At 37.2% G+C, this 15,640-nt stretch overlaps 1 protein-coding gene across 1 annotated transcript in view; it reads right to left on the bottom strand.

Annotated features, from left to right (window-relative positions):
* The window catches only part of Mgat1 (alpha-1,3-mannosyl-glycoprotein 2-beta-N-acetylglucosaminyltransferase), a 328,989-nt gene that overhangs the window by 307,721 nt on the left and 5,628 nt on the right, over positions 1-15,640 (bottom strand). The window contains exon 2 of the mRNA XM_090400969.1: positions 648-770. Coding sequence (XP_090257095.1) covers positions 648-764 — 117 coding nt within the window. The 5' untranslated portion in view covers positions 765-770. The remainder of the gene's footprint in view (positions 1-647; positions 771-15,640) is intronic.

The raw sequence follows: 15,640 nt of genomic DNA, 5'->3' as shown, positions 1-15,640 counted from the left end.
TAATGCCCTAACATGGCATCCTGTATAGTCTCAGAAAGACTACCTCCCAGATCTTTGGCAACCATACTTAAGGCTGAGGGATTGCTTCATAGCTGATGCTAATTCTAAAAATAGTCTTTCAGACCTATAGTGACTTCTATGGAATACCAAAAGTCTCTTTAATTTAATCTTATATGAAGGAGTGTAGTCTGTCACTCCTGACTTGACATACAGATGATCTTGGAAATAATCGTTGTGTTCTTCAAAGAAGACGTTAACTGATCTACCACTCTAAGTTGAGCTAAACTGTGGGCACAAGGACCTTTATACACTCCAGGATGTGCAAGAGGAAGAAGTTGATCTTTGGGAAAACTAATGAAAGTAGCTAGCTAAACAATTGGTTTGAAAGTGGAATGGAGATTATACTTGCAAAGAAATGTGATTCTCTGCAAATACAAGTATGATCTCAATACTATCTTTTTTTAACTCTCAATGTTGTTTATAGTGTGAACAATATTATGAACCCTGACAATATCTTTAATTCCAACCTTCTCCACACTTGTCTATCTTAACACTATATCCATCCATGATTTGATTTTATTGCTAATTAGAAAAAAAATCTCCACTTTTCATCAATACTATTGAGCAGTTAAAAATTAAATAATTACCTTTCCTTGTGGTCGCTGAAGAAAGAGATGATAGGTGACTGCTGCCCATGAAAATAAGGCTAGTGAAACAATTAGAAAGAAGGTCCTCCTACGCATTGCCAGGTGCCTCCAACTCATTCATATCTATGAAATAATAATTTATTAAATGTGATAGAATAATTATTCCTTCAGAATAAATATGCTGCATTAATATACAATAAAATATTGTATATTTTCTAAATATTTTACTCTACATAATAATGAATGTAGGATATCTCCAAAAGCTGCACTTCAGGCAAAATGCAGTTTATTATAAATTATTATAATAAACTGTATTATAATAAACTGTATATTATATAAATAACTATATTATAATAAACTGTAATAAACTAAAACTAATAAAAATGGGGGGAAAAATCCTTAGTCCACTTACAATACTAATGTATTTCAGGCTTACAACCTTTTATCAGTGGGAATCGCATTGAAAAATAAATAAATAAAATAATGGTTACTGTTCACTCTGGTTCTCTCATGAAAACTACAATGTTGTGTTTAATTGGGTAATGCTAATTAAATACAACTCAAGCTAGTATAACATTTCTTTATGATGCACCACATTAACATACATGATTTAAGTTGATATAGTTGATACAACTGGCTAAGTCCCAAACTTCTTGGTCATGATCATTCATTTAGTATTAGAGAAATTTACTAAACAGGGCAGCAAGGATATTCCCAGATCATCTTATTTCTTAAGGGATATATGAGGTCTGATCCCAAGTTAACTAGCTTTGATCTTTAAACAGCCCTATCACTGGTAGACATCATTCCTTCATTAACCATCATGATTCATATTCCACAGTCCAGAAATTACCTTTGTTACTTGCTTTTGCACCCTGCCTAAGATTTTCATATCACCATAGAAACCAATGTTAGGCAACCAGATTTGCAGTTCAGAAATACTCCAAGCAAAGTATACATTACCATCACAACACAATCCCATTATATCACCACAACCATATATGCCATTTTCAGGGATGGCATCCTTCCTATATTTATATTGTAGGCTCTTCTCAATAACTTATGTAGAATGTCACTTTTTCTGCCCTAATTATCAGACTGCAATTCATACTCCCTTCAATTACCACCATCATTCATATTCCACAGTCCTGAAATTACTTTTGTTACTTGTATTGCACCCTGCCTAAGATTTTCATATCACTATGGAAGACAGATTTGCAGTTCAGGAATACTCCAAAATAAGCTTTACACATGAAAACAACAAGCCCCTTACCATAGTAGCAATATGCTAGGTTGTCCGCCACCTCTACAATGAGCCCTCAGAAATTAAAATACCCTACCCTCATTCACTATCACTCCTTGATTTCTATTCTTGTTACAATGTCAACCTAGCAGACATGTCAATTAGTATAAGTTATTTTCAGGACAATTTCTCTGCCTTGTTAGAAAAGAGATTTAAACCTAGGTCTTTCCAAATAAATGTATAAGTTTACTGTCGCAAATGCATGACAAATGAAAAGCCAAGAAGCCATCTGGGGAAAGGATGAAAAAAAATATTAAGAACCACTGGATTAGGTAAACCAGTCAACTGTGTTTTTTATCTATTAGAGTAACAAGGTCATTAAGGAAGGTCATTAAGGACATTAAATCCTTTTGATTAAGTGGCTCTTGCTAATAAGATCTGGGTTAGTAGAAATTATGGCCAATACAACTAAGGCTATAAGGCCAGAATGTTATTTTCTCAATTGTGCACATTCTGGCCCATTTGTAAACAAAAAAAAAAAAAAAAATTACCAAGAGGAAACCCTTACGCTTCAGTATAAGACCAGGCTAACTCACCTTCAATTGATATCCCTTAAAAGGTTCTTTGCATCCTAGATAAGATTCAAATAAAGATCTTTCCAAATAAGCAGCATCTTAAAAACAATTTTAAAAAAATGCAAAAATGCAAAAAACAATTGGATCATAGACTAAATTAAATCACAGACACAAGCTAAATTAGTGCAAAAATCAAGTGACACCACTAGTAGCCACCATGGAAACCAGTATGCAAGTAGACACTGCATAGGAAATATGCAGGACCTTGCGGTCAAATATATACCTCACAGAACCTTGCATATCCACTTCAACATCCATGACCTCAAATCCAACCTTAATAGTGTCCACTACCATCTTCAGTCAACCAAACCCCACCTACTCTTTTTGGCAGAAACTAAAATCTGACCTCCCCAAGAACTATTCATCTCAACTTTCCAAACTACACACGCTTTAACTCCTTTCGAACCAAGGATGGTGTCTGTGTATACATCTGCTCTAACTTACCTTGCCAGAGAGCATCCAACCAATAATCACCCAACTTTGACCTTCTTTGGTTGAAAATATCCCTTCCCCACTCAGTCAAATTCATTTGCTGTCTCTATTGCTCCTGCAATGCCACCAACCACTCTGAGCTCTATAATTTCCTCTCCTTAAAAATTGATTTTCTCCAGTCCCAGTTTCCCAACAGCGAAATCATCCTCTTAGAAGATTTTAATGTCCACTACACCAACTGGCTTTTCTCCTCAAGTTGAACAGATATTGCAGGCAGAGATGCTGAAACACGTGGCGGTGGATTTGAGCTGTGGTAAAAAAAAAAAAGTGTTTTTTAAACTGTGTATAATGTGAATTCTTTCATGAGTTGCGCTACACTTTTTCTCAAGTGGTGCGGCTTTTGGAGTTTTTGTTACATATCATGTTATTTTTGGGTTACCGAGAAGGCGAGGTCAGAGTCGGACGCATCTGCGTTGGAAGTGAAGATAAGTTTTCGCTATTCAGTATAATTAAAATAGCTTTTATCTTATATATATATATATATATATATATATATATATAGTGTTTATATAGCATTTACATATATTTAGAGTTTAGTTTAGTAGTTCCTAGGCAGTAAATGAATGATGGCGGCCAGAGATCCAATTACAAACGGCGTGTCACCAAGTCCTCTGCCATTTAAGGACTATTTTGTGTAACATAATAAAGGATTTTGTGGCATGCAGTGCTTGCGATATGTATGCATCCCAGGAGTTGGATATGTGGTGGGTAAGAGAAGGGGAGTGCATATATGTGCAAAATGTAGGCAATGGGAGCAATCAAAATATCTAATTTAATCAATCAGATATTTCGATAATTAACCTAGTTGTGTCAGGGATGAGAAACAAATGCCAAGAGACGAGTAGTGTCATAGGAGAAAACAATAAGTGAAATATTAATGAAAAAATAAGTCGGGAGTGTAGAAGGCTTAAATTACTGTGAAGTTTTCGGAGATGATCTGGATTGGAATGAATAGCGAGTAAGAGTGACTGACTTGCAGTTGAAAGAGGAGGTTGAATGTCTTGGGAATGAGATTAGGTGAATGGAAAAGATGAATGCAAGGCAAATCAGAGTAGGAGTGGGAGAAAGTAATGGGAATGGTAGAAGGGGAGAGAATAGAAACAGTAGGAGAGAGGGAATGAGGGAGAGAGGTATGGGAATGATAGAAGTGTAGAGAATAGGAGCATTAGAAGAGAGGGAATAAGAGAGTGGCATGGGAATGGTAGAAGAGTAGAGAATGGAAACAGTCAGAGAGAGGACATGAGAAGAATTCGAGGGAGTGCTGGAACCAGGGATAGAGTGATGCCAGGACAGCAGGTAAGTAGGAGAACACAGAGAGAGTGAGGGATGCAGGTGAGCAATCAAGGAACAGAGTGGTAAGAGGTGTAATGTATGGAGACTTGATGATCTGTGGTGTGCAAGACAGGGTGTCAGAGGAGTGCGTGCCTGGAGGGACGATAGAAAGTGTGACTGTGGCAATTAAGAGGGGTGAAAGGATGGATGAAATGATTGTGAGCTTGAATGACTTGAGAGGCAATGCAAATCAGGCAGAGAGAGAGATTTGAGATTCTTGCTTGAGGTTGTACAAAAGAAAAGAGAGGAAAGATTGTGTGTGTGCGTTGCCCAGGTATGATAGTGACGAGCTGAGCAGAAAAGCAGTAATACTCATCATCATCATCATCATCATACGTATCAAGGATTTAGGCATAGTATGGCCTGTTCCGGCTTTAGAAGTCATCGTTGAATCGTTTAAGAGGACGTCCTGGTTTTCTTTTTCCTAATGGCTTGTACTTTAAGGCTTGTTTTGGTAATCTTTCTGTTTTCATTCTTTGAACGTGTTCCATCCATGTTTATATTTTTTAATTTTTTCAATTACTGGTTCTTGGTTTAATTCTTTCATAATATCTTCGTTTCTTTTGTGATCAAATAGGGTATACTTTGCAGTTTTTCTCAAACTTCATTTCTGCTGTTGTTAATCTTTGTCTTTTTGTTTTATTGTCCAGATTTCGCTTCCATACATTAAGACCGGTAGGGCTAATGTATTGTATACTTTTAGCCTGGTTTGTTTTTGAACTAGGTTTGGTTTAAATCTAGAGTTAATTACTCCTGTTATTTTTAAATATTTTGCAATTTTTATGTTTATATCTTTTTCATTTTCATAAGTGATCATACATCCTAGGTAGTTAAATGAATTCACCTGTTCTAAGATCTTGTTATCTAATACTATTTTAGTTCTTGCTGGATCTTGTCCTTTAAAGGCCATAGTTTTTGATTTTTCCGTTGATATTATCATACCATAATCTTTGGATATCTCATTTAGATTTAAAATAGCTTTCTGTAAGTTATCTTCAGAATTTGTAATTATTATTTGGTCGTCTGCAAAGAGGAGAGTGTTTAAGTTAACTGTAGGTGAAAGTTTAATTCCTTGATGTAAATTTTTACTCCATTTTATTATTTCATTTAAGTAGATATTAAAAAGAGTTGCTGAGAGGGGACATCCTTGTCGGACCCCTTGGTTTATCTCTCTTGTATATGATAGCTCATGATTTAATCTTATTTGTATTTGATTATTTTCATATATACTTGTGACAGCTTTTAGGATATTATTTGGTATTTGTCTTTCTTTTAATATGTTAAATAATATGTTTCTTTTAACTTTCTCAAATGCTTTTTCAAAGTCAATAAATGCAATATGTGTTTCTAAATTATATTCTCTTCTTTTCTCTATTATTAATTTTAGGCAGAAGGCTGGGTCTATACATTATCATCCTTTTCTAAATCCATTTTGTACCTCTAGAATAAAGTTTTCGGAATATTTCATTAGTTTGTTATTTAAGATTCTGCTGTATATTTTGTAACATGAATTTAGTATACTGATACCTCTATAGTTTTTAGGGTCATCTCTATTACCTTTCTTAAAGATAGGAATCACAATTGCTTTTTTCCATTCTATTGGGGGGGGATACCAGTTGAGTAAATTTTATTTAAAAATAATAAGAGTCTTCCTTTGAATCTTGTTCCTGCGTATTTATATAGTTCTGAACCTAGCTTATCTTCTCCAGGTGATTTTCCGTTTCTTGTTTCTTTCAGGCTGATTTCTAATTCTGCTTCAGTCATTTCCTTTTCATTAATTGTTTGCAGTTGTCTTTTTTAAAATATTTGTCTGTCCACAGTTCTGTGTAGTAATTTAGAAATTCTTCTAATTTCAATTCAGTGTTTAATTTTATGTTTTCTTTGGTATCTGCATTTAGGTGTTTCAAAATCTTATATACATTGGGTCTTATTTTATATAAATCATGTTCTAAATTAGAAACAAATTTATTCCATGATTCTCTATGTCTATTTCTTGCTTCTCTTTTAGCTATGGCTCTTATTCTTTTATATTCTATTTCATCTTCTAATCTTTTACTGCTTAACCATTTGTGATAGGTTTCTTTTTTCTTTTTGATTATTTCTTTGATTGTATCATCCCAGATCTTCAGTTTTTTTTCTTTTATTGAATTTTTTGGTCTTACCTAAGCTTTCATTTGCTGCTGCATTTAGTATCGTTTTTATATTAAGCCATTCTATTTCTATTTCTTCATTTTGTTTTATTTTATCTAGATACTGGTTAATTCTTTGTTCATATAGCCATTGTACATTTGTGTCATTCAATAGTCTAGTTTTATAAACAAATATTTCAATTTTTCTTTCTGTTCTTGTTACTTGTAGCCATTTAGGTGGTAATCTTAATTTTATTTTAACAAGGAAGTGGTCACTGCTTATTTCATATCCTCTGTGAACTCTAACATCTAGTGAAAATTTTGATGTCTTTTCATTTAATATGAAGTAATCTAATATTGATTTCCATCCTCTTGCTGCCCAAGTATATTTATGTATGTCTTTATGTTTATAGAAGGAATTCATTATTTTTAGGTTATTATAAACTACAAAGTCAATCAATTTTTTACATTTCTGTTTAGAGTGTGTTCTCCATGTATTCCTATATTATTATTAATTTTCGTGTTTCCAATTCTTGCATTTAAGTCTCCTGCTAAAATTATGTAATCATTTTTATTTATTTTATTATATATGTTTTGTAGCTGATTATAAAAATCAATATTATCCTGTTCTCTTCCTTCTTCTGGGGCATATAAACCAATTATTGTTAAATAGCCTCTATCTATTTTTATTCTAGCTTCTATTATTCGTTCATTCCATAATTTATAATGTTTTAACTGTTTTGAAAGGGAGTTATGAATCCAAATCATGACTCCTGCTTGTGCTCTTTGGTCTCTGTCGACTCCACTGTATATCACATTAAAATTTTCAGTTCTCATAGTTCCTTTTAATTTCTTTTTTGTTTCAGTGATTACTGCTATTTTAAAATTTCTTTCATTTAATAACTGGTCTAATTCTATTTCTTTATATGCTATTCCTCTTACATTCCAGTTTGCTATGTGTATTATATTTTGTCGTTTTCCCTTTTCCATTCCAGGGTCGTTTCCCATAGATTCAATCCGATTATCTTTTTCTGTCAGCTTACAAGTATGGTTATGTTCTCCATGTCAGGGGACTAGCCTGACGATGGAATAGTTCAGTGGTAGGGCTGCTACCTTAAGGCTTCTGAACTCGCCTTCTTCCGAATTTAAACCCATAGGAGGAATAGGGTATATTGAAGGGGAAAGGGTAGTAAGGTTTATAGAGAGGACATAGTTGTAAGGCCAGAAATGAAAAGACCCCATGGCCCTCGAGTACTCTAATAGCACAAGGGTCATAAAGTAAGAAGAGTTGGCTGATAAGGCCTTATAGGAAAGATTAAAGTAAGTGGGTCTTCCTCAAAGTAGAAGAAGGAGAGGATAGATCCAGCTAGGGGTCCATGGGAGTGCCGCTTCCCTTACAATCAAGATGATTGCCCCTTATGGCCCTGTTGGTCCACGAGTCCTTATTCAGTATATTCGGACCACCCCACCATATATATATATATACACACAAGCATGCGCATGTACACACACACACATGGTGGGCTCCCCTATCTGCCACCCAGGGGACGCGCTCTCTAGGGGTTACAGGGTCCCCTGAGAGCAGTAATACTGAATAGCATAATAGTCAGAATGTGTCAGAAAAGAGGACTGGAATATTTGGATGCTTGGAGGGCATTTGAGGACAGAAGGGAACTGTATGCGAGAGACCGCTTGCATTTGAATGAGGAAGGATGAAGGCATCTGGAGAGATAGCTGTTTTCTGATCGAGTTGGTGTGTCAATGCAGGTAAACTAGAATTTCCATGGTGGATGGTAGCAGGGGTCGATTCTTGTGGGAATGGGTCTTGGAGGGAAGGGGGATAGCATCAGGTAACACTGAGTCCAGTGGGGTCTAGAGGGGATAATAATAGGTATAGAAGCAGTGATATTTTTATGCTTTATACTAATACCAGAAGTATCCAAAATAAAGGACATGAATTGGTGGCACTGATAGCACCCAGACTGGCCAAAGATTATTGGGATCTCGAAGACGTGGTTGACGGAAGATGATATAATAACAGGAATTGAAGTAGTAGGGTACAGCATTTTTTGGCAGGATAGGAAAAGAAAACGTGGTGATTGAGTACTTCTTAATAAGCGATGACTTATGTCATCTAAGAGTGGAGGCTTTGGAAGGCTGTGACACTAATGGTTTTGAAAGGATACGGTGTGAGGTAGAAGTGGCCAAGACAGGATATTTAGTAGGGTGTTCCTACAAACCAAGGAGCACAGAGGGTGGGGAGCAGGAGATGTTTAGGCAGTTGAGCTTGGCAAGTGCAAGAAGAATGATTGCTATGGGAGATTTTAACTACAACAGTATAAGCTGGGAAGAGGAAAATGCATGTAGTAATAAGGGAATGGAATTCCTAGATTTCTTGAGGGACAAATGTCTTAGGCAACAAGAGGTTCAAGAGTTTTAGATTAGGTCATAGCATCAGAAGAGCTGATAATAAATGAGATGACATCTCTTCCACCAGTTAAAGAGAGTGGCCACGTGATTTTGACTTGGAAGATGAATAGACATGCAGGAGTATCAAAGAAAAGGAAATGTATGTGGAATTATAAGGCAGGTGATTATAACAGTCTTAGATATCAACTTGGGACAGTTCCATGTAGGACAGAACTGGAAGGCCAGGATATCATTAGTGCTTGGGAAATTGTGAAGGAATATTTGTTACCAGCAATAGTAAGCTGTATTCCATGAGTCAAAGAGCAGACACAATTCGGTGTATGGATGACAAACAATATCAAACAGGAACTGCAGTTGAAAAAAAGATTATGGGAGAGATATAAGGAGAGGTGGAGGGCAAAACTGTTATATGAGAAACGATTGGCATGAGAAAAAAATTTCCTCAAATTAAAATCTGAGGAAATTTTTTAGCTATCTAGCAAGAGGAGAAATGATTGCGGAAGAATGACATTGTGGAATAAAAGGGGGATTAGAGTGACTGATGCGGAGGACATAGTGGAGTTGTTCAATGAACACTTTACTGGAATATTTCATCCTCGAGAAATAGGTTTTAATACTAGAAGAATAGGGCAGGTACAAGGATTAGAGGTGCAAGAGGAGAGTGTGTTCCAAATACTGATTACTATGAATGTCAATAAAGCTGTGGGACTGGATGGTATTTCACCATGGGTTTTGAGAGAATGTGCTAAAGAACTGACAACTCCGTTGACCTGGCTCTTGCATAAGTCTGGCTGCGGGAAAGGTACCCAAGGAATGGGAGGAAGGTAAGATAGTGCCGTTGTATACAGGCGGTAGCAGACTGGAAGCGTCTAATTATAGGAAAGTTTGTGTGTCATCAGTAGTTGTTAAGATCTTGGAGAAATTAGTGACAGACTATATACAGCATTGGGCAGATGAGGGTAATGTTATCTGTGAGAATCAACATGGATTTGTTAAGAGTGCTCTTGCTTTAGTAATATGATTGCCTTTTATAATAAAGTGACAAGAGTAGTTGATGAGGGAAAGGGATATACTGCCATTTTTTTTGGATTTTGCAAAGGCATTTCATAGGGTGTCACATGATAAGCTGATATTTAAGTTGCAGCACATGGATTTAAATGTCGGGTTAGTCAACTGGATTCAGGATTGGCTATCTAATAGGTATCAGAGAGTTGGTGGGACCATATCAAGGAAGCAGAAAGTTACAAGTGTGGTTCCAGAGGGCTCAGTACTGGGACCTGTATTGTTCAACCTTTATATTAATGACATTGTCAATGGATTGAAGGGAGATATTCAGTTGTTTGCAGATGATGTGAAGCTAGGAAGGATTATCAGTAATAGTGCAGATGCAAGAGGATTTGAATAAACTAGACAGATGGGCAAATGAATGGGGGTCAGTTTAACACGGCAAAATGTAGGGTCTTGAAGTTTGGAGGGAGTAGGGGAGACAAGAGATCTGGGGTTGATGATTGATAGAAAACTGAAATTCGGTGAACATGTTGCAAAGGTGTTGAAGGTAACCCAGAGGATTGCTGCAATACTGAGAAGGATGCCGACTGCAGAGATAAAAGAGTTGTCATACCGTTGTATAAGACCCTGATCAGACCACACTTTTTGGTACACAGGATTTGAAAGGGATAAATTAACTCTGGAAAGGGTACAGAGGGGGATAACAAAGGTGGTTTAAGAACTGTACAATATCAGCTATGAGAATTGGCTGAGGGAATGTGGACTGCAGAGTTTGGTGGATAGAAGGAGAGGTGATATGATTGAGACTTTTCAACTGTTGAGAGGCAGTTACAGGGTGGACATTGGGGAGTCCTTTCGTTTGGTGGAACAGTGGGAAGGACCGATGATGATGAGGTGCCATCCCTGGAAGTTATGAAACGAAGCTGTGAGCAAGAGGGTGAAGTGTGGTTTCTTTGTGGAATGTATTGCCTGAGAGTGGTGAGAGCAAGAATGGTCAATGAGTTCAAGGAGTGATATGATAGATTTGTGTTTCCTAAGAAGGACATCCCCACAACGAATCTCTTGACTCCATGGAGTCAAGAGATTCCATGGGGGACTGAATAATGATAATAATAATACTAATTTGCCATCACCAACAACCTTACACAATTTGTTCACATGCCAACCAGAACGCCATATAACCTGAACCAGTCCCTAAACACCCTAGATTTCTTCCTCACCAACGACCCTTCCAAATACACAGTGTATGTAGTGGCCCCTCACCCAGGTAATTCTGACCACAATCTAGTGCTTACCTCCTCCACATGCAACAACGCATTAACAGCCACTCCAATACAATAGTTTGGCATTATAACAGTACAATGTAGGACAATCTCTGTGACTTTTATGCCTCATTCCCACAGTTGGACTACTACTACTGCTTCTAGCCTTGCAACCCAAACATATGCACTGAACTTAACATTCCCCATACTACTCTGAACTGTAGTACCCTAACTAAACCCTGGTTCTCCAAAAGATGTGTCAAGGCTGTACAAATGAAATATCAAACATACGATAACTGTCTCGCATCAAGGACTCCATCCTCCTTTAGCGCTTATATTCAAGCTAAAAATATATTTATTATTATATCACACCTCCAGAGTCCAAAGACTCATCGAGGGAGGACATCTACTCTACAACTCTTTGTCTCACTACTCCACTAACCTTCATCTAATACCAACGCCATCTACCGCCAACTACCACCACTAATACTTTCACAGACAATCACAAACATCCATGGCCAGGGCGGGATTCGACCCGCAGCCTTTTGGCTGGAGAGCGGCTACGCTAACCACTCGGCCAACCAGGCTGGAAATATATATAAAAAACTATCAATGCTTCCAATACAGAGTTAGAAAGAGCAAATACAGGAAACACAGTCTGTCCAAATAGAGCCGATCCTTTTGGTCTTCTCACCAAAGCAATTGCTCGTAACTTATGTCCAACACTATTCTCACCCCTATCATACCAAATGGCTCTATTGCATCATCACCCACAGAAAAATCCAATCTCTTGGCTTCGCATTTTGTCTCCAATGCACACAACTGACAATGGTAAATGCTGCTCAACATACAATTCCCCCTATTTATTTATTTAGCATATGGTTCACACATGAAAAGTTACATTACATTAAACCTTAATATATATGGACATAGTAATAGACATATGTACAATAATAAGACATAATACAGTCATAAAAAGACACTCAAGAATCGAGAATTATCCAGTCAACTGCACTTGGTGTAGCATGGATGAAGTCTGACAGGTTTCCACTGTATGCATGTTGGACACATTCTGCTGTAATATGATTAATTGTGTGGCAGGGTTATCCACAGTTGCACTTGGGTGAGGCAATCATGCCCCATTTGTAAAGGTGGTCTGCACATCAGCCATGGTTGGTGTGGATTCGGTCAAGAGCAGACCAAGTTTTCCGAGGTAGGTCAAAACCCGAAGGTATCTGTGTTGGTTCCACTAATTCATGGAAGATCCCTGTTGAAGTATTGCACCACGACTCTTTCCACTTCTCCTTCATGTTGAAACTTGTCTCTATAAGAATTTTTGCTATTAAGCTTGGAAGGTGCCTTGCCTTTAGTCTGTTTATTTCTAGGGGTGGGATGTCTTCATGGATTTGAAGATTTTGGATTTCCATGATTTTGCTGTATTCATATAGTAAAAGTTGGATCTGCGGATGTGTGGAGGCAGGATGTTGCTTAGCACTGGGAGCAGTAGGTTGGGGTTGATTTTACAGTTCCAGAATAAGGCGCATAGTTGTGTTAAGCTGGGCATCAACCAAATGCACATGGGCGCTGTTCAGCTATATGGGTGAGAGGTATTCAGCTGTAGAGTAAACGAGGCCAAGAGCAGTGCAACGATGCATTGTTGCTAAGGCACCCCAAGTTGTTCCACATAGTTTTTGCAGTATATTGTTTCTAGCTTGGATGCTGTGTTAATGAGATGTGGCTTAAAAGATAGTGTTCTATCCAGAGTGACACCCAGATATTTTGGGAATCTGTTGTAGCGTAGCAGTTTGTGGTTGAAGTAGATCATGAGTTCTTTGTTAGCCTGGTTATTGTTCAGGTGTTAGAAAAATTTTACCACACACCAATTTTACTACAATGGAACATTGTAGTAAAATTGGTGTGTGGTAAAATTTTACTACAATGGAACATTGTAGTAAAATTGGTGTGTCTGGTGGCTATAGCAATGTCATCAGCATAGCAGAACTTCTTGGAGGCTATATTAGGCAAATCTGCGATGTATAAGTTAAAAAGGAGAGGAGCCAGAACTGACCCTTGTGGTAGTCCATTATCCAGTGGTCTTTGTTTACTTTTGTTCTCGTCCATACACACTTGGAACAGGCGGTTGCTTAGCATGTTATCGATTAGTTTTGCTATTGTTCTGCATGGGACTGCACAGAGCAACTTGCAGATTGCGCCATGCCTCCAGATTGTATCATACAGTCTGGAGACATGCCGTATTCCACCTATATCCTTTTGTCAGAAAAAGATCAGAAAAATACTGTCCAAATTAGACACAAAAAAAAGTCTCCTGACTCTTTTTCAGAACAAACTTCCAACTGTTCTGAAAGTTTGTGCTGTGCACCAGAACTCACTCCTATCCTATGTTGCTGTATATGGAAATGCCTGTATATGCTCTCTTACTCCACTGGTATCTATCCCAGTGGTGTTCCAATGGGGGGGGGGGGTCAGATAATCTCGTCAATTTCAATGCTAATAAAACCCAGTTCTGTCTTATTTCTCACAAAATAGAACCATTTTCTCCCATTGTTACTTTTGACAAGATCCAAATTTCCAGACAAGATGACATTACTCTACTTGGAATTACCCTGACATCAAGCATAAATACATCACAACCACTGCATTCTCAGTTTCAAAAAAAATTGGATTTCTCTTTCACTCGAGATGTTACTTCACCTCTGAACAGCTGTTAACTTTATACAAATTACAAATCTGCCCAGCTATTGAATATTGCTCTCACATTTGGAGTGAGGAAATGTTCATCTGAAATAGCATCAATAATTACTCTACTTAGTACTACTATGCTTGGTGGAACACGTGCAGCTGATGCTCAACATGCCTTCACAGTACAACTTGATCATCACAGAACAAGTTTCATTTTCCCCCTCCTTCAACTCTGCTACTGTTGTATTGTGAAACACTTCCCTTTATGTGTTTTCCAAGGAATACAATATACAGTCTTTTAAATCAAATGTAAATAGTTCCTCCTGTCCCAACCTACTGCGCATATATGATACTAGTGTACTACAGGTTGATCAACCAACCTCTCATGTATGGACTCAACATAATCATCAAAACCAAATGACCTATAGACTACTAATTTACTGCTAGTCATTTTTGTTGAATGGGTCAAGTTTTCACTTATGATGCAAAAAAAACCTGGGGGATTTCTATAAAAACATACAACCACACATAAAAAGATGAAATATTTAATTCATTAAGAATTAATTAACAAACATTTTATGTTACAGATGCCAAGAAATTATATTTTTGGTTTAATCCTTTATCCAAGTGTAAGCAAGCAAAGTTTGCACATGAAGAAACTTCAGGACAGGGCAACTGTATATAGAAGCTAATGACTTCACATCCGTTACCTTAGTATCCCATAATGCAAAGCACATATCCTTACAGACATATACCATGTATGCATTATGGGAAGGATCACTACTCAGACAGGTTTTGATTTTTACTGAGGTCTCATCAGTGGGAGCCAAAACCAGAAGTGATACCAAGTTTTTATTATTATTATTACGGGTATCTCCATGGAGTCAGTAGACTCATCGCGGGAGACCCAAACTAGCAAAACAATATCTGTCATATCTCTTCTTGAATTCATTTACAGATGAAGAGCTCACAACAAAGTCAGGCAATGAATTCCACTCATTCACCACCCTCCAGGCAAAAAACCTTGTTCTGACACCTTTGTTAACCACACTCTTCTTTAATTTCCAGAGATGACCTCTTGTTCTTCCATCACTATCACACAGCTGAAACATTTCCCCTGCATCAATCCTATAAAAACCTTTTAGTAATTTGAATGTTTCTATCATATCCCCTCTTCTTCGCCTATCAGCCAATCTCTGCAATCCACAAGCTCTCAATCTATCAATGTAGGGAGCATTTTTTATATCACTCACCAACTTGGTCACTCTTCTCTGAATACATGTAGACAAAAGGTATCACACATTAGTAAAATACTCTGGATTAGAGATAGATATTTAGAGTTTTTCTACTTGGTTAAAGTATAAATTAAAGATGCCAAGAAATTATATTCTCAGTTTAATCCTTTATCAAAGTGTAAGCAAACAAAGTTTGCACCTGAATTATTTTCTAGACTGGGCAACTCGTATACATGACTTCACATCCCTTGCCTTAGTATCCCATAATGATGCAAAGCCCATATCCTTATGGACATGTATAATGCTATGCATTATGGGAAGGGTCACTACCTAACTGGTTTCGACCTTTACTGAGGTCTCATCAGTGGGAGCTAGACCCAGAAGTGATACCAAGGTTGAAGTAATGCATAAGAAAGGATAGTAAGGCAAGGGATGTGAAGTTATTAACCTCTATATACAAGTTGCCCAGTCCTTGTATTACAAGCTACATGGTGTGTGTTGCCCAGTATTACAATCTACAAGTTACA

This window comes from Typopeltis vanoorti, chromosome 11 (genome assembly GCF_054136105.1).
Source record: "Typopeltis vanoorti isolate ZY-2024b chromosome 11, IOZ_Tvanoo_1.0, whole genome shotgun sequence".
NCBI classification, from domain to species: domain Eukaryota; kingdom Metazoa; phylum Arthropoda; class Arachnida; order Uropygi; family Thelyphonidae; genus Typopeltis; species Typopeltis vanoorti.
This window is presented reverse-complemented; position numbering and strand designations above follow the sequence as displayed.